Source organism: Aplysia californica, unplaced genomic scaffold (genome assembly GCF_000002075.1).
Source record: "Aplysia californica isolate F4 #8 unplaced genomic scaffold, AplCal3.0 scaffold00252, whole genome shotgun sequence".
Classification (NCBI taxonomy): Eukaryota; Metazoa; Mollusca; class Gastropoda; order Aplysiida; family Aplysiidae; genus Aplysia; species Aplysia californica.
Window position 1 is genome coordinate 444,901 of NW_004797522.1, and position 7,546 is coordinate 452,446.

Genomic DNA, 7,546 nt, shown 5'->3' on the forward strand with positions numbered 1-7,546 from the left:
ATTTGCCTGACCCAGAAGTAAACGTTATACACTCCGATACCCGCTAGACTTTCCCTACCCTTTATCCTTAAAAATAAAGCTTAATGGACTTGGGAGTAGGCAAGGAAATGCATTATGTATGTGCCTCGCAGGACGAGACTGCCTTGTGCTAAACGACTTCGGGTATTCTCGAGATCTCTATTGTTTGCCATCCTTCTGCGTGCAATAAATAGTCTTACGTTATAGTGATATTCTTTTCTCTTGATCTCTGCTATTAAAGGAGTAATAACCATACCTTATATGAGCTTATCGGGAAATACAATTTTTCATCCGTCCACATTGACGCAGTTTAGACGATTTCAGAACGGCTTTGATCCATTCTGTTGGGGGTCACCCGAGCTGAAACGACTACAGCATCTCAGCCGAAAGATAGAGAATACTTGATATAACAACAGACGTTCCCATGTATTGGAATCGAACTCACGTCTTTTGCTTGCTGCAACTGTTACCTTTTCACTCTCTGTTGACCGTTGTGTGCGGTGTAGCGGTTAAGGGTATTCTCTGTCGTACGCAGCTAGGAGACCCAAGCTCGATTCCTGAGTGGGGGGACTTTTTTCGAGGTTCTTGGTCATTCTGCAAGAATGTTATGTACCTCTCTACTCGGGTTGACCCTGACAGTCAGGATCGGAAGCCCGCCTCCCCAAGGATCTAATTTGCGTCGATGGGGTGTAAAAAAAAAGTTGTATATTCTTTTTAAAATATCTTCCAGAACTGCTCAACAGTTTATATAGAGCCTTCTTTTCACTCATTCTAGTTATAGAACATGAACAATTATTAATTAATTGTTATTGAGGTTGTGGATAACGCGATTTCTGACAAAAGAAGTGTCTGTCCTAGTTAGGTGGGTATACGATTAGTTTTGGACACTAAAGAATGTATTTACCCATAAAGTTAGACATTTTCTCCTAGAAATTAAACAAATCTATAGATTCCCTTCACGAAATCAAACAAAAAGTCAGAAATTGCTTTCATGAAATTTGACAAAGTCAGAGATTCCCTCCACTCGATTAAACATAGTTATCTTCGAGAAATTAAACACTAAGTCAGAAGTTACCTGTAAGAAATAAAACACAGTCAGAGATTCCCTTCAAGCAATTAAACATAAGGTTAGAAATCCCCCCACCCCACCCACCCCAAGATATTACTAATAAAGTCAGAAATTACCTGACAGAAATGAAACACAAAGTCACAAATTACCTAAAAAAATAAATAAATAAACATTAAGTCAGAAATTCCTTGATAGATATTAAACACTCTTTATCCCTCTCCCTTTCTCTGTCTCCCTACCCCCCCCCCCCCCCTCTCTCTCTCTCTCTTTCTCGTTCTGAGAACATGATTAAATATGCATTGTAATAATCATTGTATTACCCAATTTAGATATGCCAGGGAGGCAATGTCCCCGAGGAATACTACCTCAATGAAGCGGAGAGTTCCGAACATATGGAGAGTACCACTGTGCCAAGGGGAGACAAGTTCAGTGTTGATGTCGAGGTCACGAAACCTGGCAGCGTGTTACGGTATATATAATTATTAAGTTAATGCAATTTGTTAATATTATTATGTGTGTGTGTGTGTGTGTGTGTGTGTGTGTGTGTGTGTGTGTGTGTGTGTGTGTGTGTGTGTGAGTGTCTCTCTCTCTCTCACACACTCTCACTCAGAGAGAGAGAGAGAGAGAGAGAGAGAGAGAGAGATAATGCAAACACACACACACACACACAGATTCATACACACAAACTTTGCGAGAGAACAAGAGAGAGCGAGAGAAAGAAAGAGAGAGAGAGAGAGAGAGAGAGAGAGAGAGAGAGAGAGAGAGAGAGAGAGAGAGAGAGAGATAAACAAACAGACTGACAGACAGACACACACACACACACACACACACACACACACACACACACACACATAAACACCGCCATACATACACTTGAACAGACATATACACGCAAAGACATAGGCTACACAGAAACTGTAAAAGAACCAGTTATTGTGATCCATGCTATAAACAAATAATGCCCACTCCCCCTTTCCATCCTCCTCCCTCTCTCCATCTCTCTCAATTCTCTCTCAATCTCTCTCCTTCTTTCACTCTCTCTCTCCCTCTCCTTCTCTCTGTCACTCTCTTTCTCTCTGTCTCTCTCCATCTCCCTTTCCTTCTCTCTGTCTCTCCCCTTCTCTCTCTTTCTTTCTCAATGAACTCAATCTTTCCCTCTCTCATTCTCTTTCTCCCTCTTTCTCTCCCTCTCCCTCTCTCTGTCTCTCTCCTTCTCTCTCTCCCTCTCTCAATCTCTCTCCCCTCTCTCCCCCCCCTCACTCTCTCTCTTTCACTCTCTCTCTCAATCTCTCCCCCCCTCTCTCTCTCTCACCCCCCCCCCCCTTCTCTCTCTCTCTTTTGTACCAGCTGGGAGTTCAAGACAGACGGCTACGACATCGGCTTTGGCGTGTTCCGAGTGGAAGGCAAGGAGAGTGTGGCTGTAGTGCCCGTGGAGAGGGTCAATAGCCATATGGTGCCAGAGGACGGGAGCTATACATGTGATGTAGCCGCTACTTGTGAGTTGTTTATCTATCTATCTATCTATCTATCTATCTATCTATCTATCTATCTATCTATCTATCTATCTATCTACCTGTCTGTCTGTCTGTCTGTCTGTCTGTCTATAGATCTGTCTGTCTGTCTGTCTGTCTGTCTGACTGTCTGTATGTCTGTCTGTCTGTCTGTTTATTTCCGTTGGTAGGAGCACATGTTTGATATTGTTATGATCGATATTACTATTATTATTATTATTATTATTATTATTATTATTATTATTATTATCATTATTATCATTCAGGTCTTTTTTCGTCACCCATCTATTCACGCTTTCCTAGTGAGTGGTCCGGGTCCACCCCTGCCTCGTTTGCCTTTAATTATACCAGTGAGAACAAGATGTTCTAGGCTCTTTCGTCAATTCAAATTTCAAGTTTTCCCTGAGACTACATATTTTGTCTCTTCTTTATTGTATTTGTTATTGGGCGGCCCACATAAATCTAGGCTTCTTTATATTGCGCCTGATTTGATTTAATTTCCTTTCAAGAGATTCTCAACAGTTTCCTGATAAACCACATTTCTAATGCTTCTTTTCTATTTTTAATGTCTTTGGTAATTGTCCAGCATTCACAGCGTACAGACGAGTTGATCACCCCTAACCTTTAAGAACTTTTGTTTTGGTAGTCATGGAGATTTTGGTGTTTTTTTCACTAATTATATAATTATTACAACAAAATCATCCAAACAAAAACAGTCCAAGTTGTATTCGACAACACGTACAGCAAACTCCGGGACAAGAAACTGAGCTACTATGTGGATCACGTGAGCGGATATGACGCAACAGTCACCGCGGAAATGATGAAGGAAGATGGAATGACCTACTGTGGTGGCGAGGCAGAATTTTAAGTTCCGAACTTTCTAATCTTCCAACTTTTAGTGGTGTATGTATAAATTATGCTAAATTGTTGAAACCATTGCGTGTTGCTTTCGGTGTGCGTTATGTGGTTTTGTAGACGTGATCAAAGGGGAATTACTCTAGAAATATTTTCTTTCGCATGAAGCCTGCAGAATAGTTTCCTGTCAGTGGTCTTGCTGTCTCGTTGCATGTTGAAGTCGTTTTCTTGTCTATATCTGTAGCATTTTTTTAAAGTCCATAAAGATTCAGTTTCATCAAAGCCTCTAGTTTTATTGGTGACACTGACGCGTTATAGTTTTGTTCCTTAAATAACGTGAAATTTGATCAGCCATTAAGAACAATTTTAATGTGCGCCCACCTTGCGGATGATCCAGATCAGGCACCTAGGTTGCGGAGCTAATAGATTGTGCAAAATGCATCTAAAAAGTAAAAGTAAAAAAAAAAACACCACTCCAAAACAAAACATAATACGACGACGACGACAACAAACGACAAAAACGGCGACAACAACAACAACATCATCAATAACAACAACAACTACAACAAACAATAACAAAATGCTTCAAACATGCTATTTTTTACGTTGTCCAGTAAAGGTAAGCAAAGATCTACACATAGCCTTCTCGGACAAGGGCGAAAAATCTCGGAGGTTCCGTGTGCAAGTTGGGCACGTTGAAGATCCCTTGGTGGTCTAAAATCGATAAGAGTAGAATTTGGCCGCCACCCGGGCACAATTCAAAATTCCCCACCAACTCAAAATGTTTAATGTGTCCCGCCCGCTCATATGACTTTATGCATTTGTGAGCGCCGTAAAACTCTTACCAAAAAAAAGGAAAAAAAGATAGGCAACTTATGGGGATTAGTGACAAAGTAGCTGCCAAGTTCCACAAGTATCAGATTGTTGCGCTGTAAGAAATTGGACATCCATCTGGACACCATTTTTTCCATTAGTTTCCCCATCGTGTTTTGCCCTGGTAAAGACACCTGGAGGAATGCGGCAATTTAGGCCTCCGACATACACAACGGTTTTGAGGAGGGAAAAGAGACACTAGTCGCCGCAATAGATCTAGAAGATGCTTATAACCGGGTGCCTTTAGCTTGATCATGCGAACTATGATCAATATGAAAATCGACTCTGAATTAGTGATCTGGGTAGGAAATGCCTTGTTAAAAAGAAAAGTTTCCTTGCGCCTTGGCAGCTGGGCTTCTGAACCTATTACCATAACCCCAGGACTGCCCCAGGGATCGGCCCTGTCACCAGTCTTGTTCAATATATACACCATCGGTCTTACAGCCAATCAATTGGAGGGACCTGGCCGTACGCTAAGCTTTGCAGATATATAGTCAGGGGAGAGATCGGGAGCTGATTGCAAGGAGCATGCAGGAGGAATTATATCGATTTGGTGAAAGGTGCGAACAGAACAATGGAAAACTTAATCCAGCGAAGGCAGGGTGCTGTGGACCAGTCTCAACAACAGGGCAGTCAAGGCTATCATGCCTACTGTCAATATACAAGGTACGCAGTTGGAAAGGCAAGAGGAATTGAAGTACCTGGGCATTACCTTTGACCGCACCCTCTCGGCAAAAGACCATGTGACGAATATTATCACCAGAGCAAGGAAAGTACTTGTTGCACTGAGAGTGATGGCTGCATCTATGCCCCAACGCGCCCTTATGGTCATGCTTCAAGCGGTTGTACTGTCTGTAGTGGACTATGGCCTTGGTATGCTCACCCTATCCATAACCCAACTACATCGCCTCGAGATATTCAAAATGAAGGAATGAGAACTGTTCTTGGATGCACCCGTGACACAGCAGCATCAGCGATGAGATATCTGCTGGATCTGCCAACGTTAACCCACCGACACAAGCTAGCACAAGTCAAGGCCTACCTTCGAGTAACAGCAGACGAACGTCACCCTCTACATCCGAAAATAGTAGGCCAAGTAGGCCAAAGATTGAAAAGAGGAAATTCATGGATGGTGCAGGCGGAGCGAACTCTCGATATGTGCTGTAAAATCGAGGACATAAGAAGAGGATGTGACTGGATGAGGCCGAAGAAAGACATGAGCAACTTCATGAAGGTGATAGCTACGCTAGGTCGAGAGTGTCGCGAGTGGCCAGCAAGTGCAACTAATGCGGAAATTGTGGCCATCCTTGAGGAAAATTCAGTGATGGGTGATGTTGTCGTCTTCACTGACGGATCAGTGAGGCGTGGCCAGAAATCTGGGTGGGTGTTCAGTGCTCGAGTTGACGGGAAGATAATTAAAGAACAGTCTGGAGCCTACGAGTGCACTACGTCGAGCATGGCAATGGAGGTCAAGGCAATAACAGAGGCGCTGAAATGGATCAGCATGCCCTTTTTGTCGCAGATTCGATGAGCACCCAAGAAAAAATCAGGAGTGAGTGGCTCTACAGTGACTGGAGAGCTTCCATTACAAATAGCCACCTCCTTAGAATTACATGGGTGTTCTGCCCTGGTCACGCCGGGATGCACGGAAATGATCGTGCTGATGAACTTGCCGGCAAAGCAGCACCCAATGGCCGAATCATGCTCGACCCACCAATGGTGATCGCCAGATGCAAGGAGAGCCTTCACAACCAAGAGGAGACAGACTCCCACACACTCAGCACAATAAAAGAAAAGTGTGTGCGGGGCACAGCGAAAAAAAGTTTACTCCGAGGAGTGGTCAGGCGTGTCTCAAACCAGCTCGTCATGGAGACAATTAGCAGGAAGACCGTGAGGACTCTCTGCCCCCACCCCCTCACCCCCTCACATCCTTTGCCCCTTCCTCTGGGCTCCTGATTCTTTGTGCAGCCTTTCTACTGCTACTCCTTGGCTCCTCCTTACTGCTGTCTTTCTGCCACACCCCTGATCTTCTGGTAGGAAAGATCTACACCTAGCCTTCTCGGACAAGGGCGAAAAATCTCGGAGGGCCCGTGTGCAAGTTGCGCACGTTAAAGATCCCTTGGTGGTCTAAAATCGATAAGAGTAGGCTTCGGCCGCCACCCGGGCAAAATTAAAAATTTCCTACCAACTGAAAATATTAGGTGTGTCCCGCGCGCTCATATGACCTATGCAGTTGCGAGCGCCGTAAAACACTTTACAAAACAAACAAAAAAAGACCCTGAGGTGGAGGCTGGAAAGGAGAGATGAGCTGCTATGGACATGTGCCGCCTGCTATGATTCTAGCTCTGGATCCAAGTAAATCCAAGTAAATCCAATGACAAAGTATCTTTTTCTACAGGTTGTTAATGTAAATTTTACCTTAATTCAAGGATGTGTATTTTTCTTCGTATTTCTATCGAGAGTCCAGACTCAGTTTCAACTGTACCAGTCAACTTCAGCTTTATAGAATCCTCCTCCTCCTCCTCCTCCTCCTCCTCCTCCTCCTCATCATCATCATCATCATCATCATCAGCTGCAGCAGCAGCAACAGCAGCAACAGCAGCAACAGCAGCAACAGCAGCAACAGCAGCAACAGCAACAGCAGCAACAGCAGCAACAGCAGCAACAGCAGCAACAGCAGCAACAGCAACAGCAGCAACAACAGCAGCAGCAGCATTTCTTACCCAGTACGAAGTATAAGCCATTCAACAAGAGCTCCCCATGTAGTTCTGTCCTGGGTTTCGTCTCTACCCCTGTCCAACTGTATCACATCTCCTTCAGTTGGTGAAGTCCCTCTTCCAAGTGCTTTTAGGCCTTCCTTTCTTTCTCTTTATATGTGGATTCCATTTTAAGGTTTTTTGGATCACATACGTTTGTTTTCGGTTTTCTCAAGATGAAATAGTCAATAAAAATCAACCGACTTCCAAATGGGAAAGTATTAATATTATGATGAAGAATATTCCGAGTAAAAGTGGTCGAAAGCAAAATTTCTAGCGTTTTGACAAAATCTTTGACTGCCTGTAACGGTATATTGAGAATTAACATGCCGGAGGGCACCGTTAGGTCCGCTGGTATCATGCTGCACCACGGAGGGGATAGGCGTGGTTCAATCCCCATCGGGATGTTTTCATCATGAGTTGATTATTTGTATTTTTTTTCGAATGGGGTGTGGGGGTTAGGG

The 7,546-nt window shown here is 43.7% G+C and overlaps 1 protein-coding gene across 1 annotated transcript in view; it reads left to right on the forward strand.

The window, feature by feature from the left end:
- Positions 1–2,583, forward strand: part of LOC101864628 (retinal-binding protein) — a gene marked incomplete at both ends in the record, with an annotated part of 11,249 nt that extends 8,666 nt beyond the window's left edge. The window contains 2 exon segments of the mRNA XM_013083747.2: positions 1,417–1,556; positions 2,435–2,583. Coding sequence (XP_012939201.2) covers positions 1,417–1,556; positions 2,435–2,583 — 289 coding nt within the window.
- Positions 2,584–7,546: the final 4,963 nt, after the last annotated feature.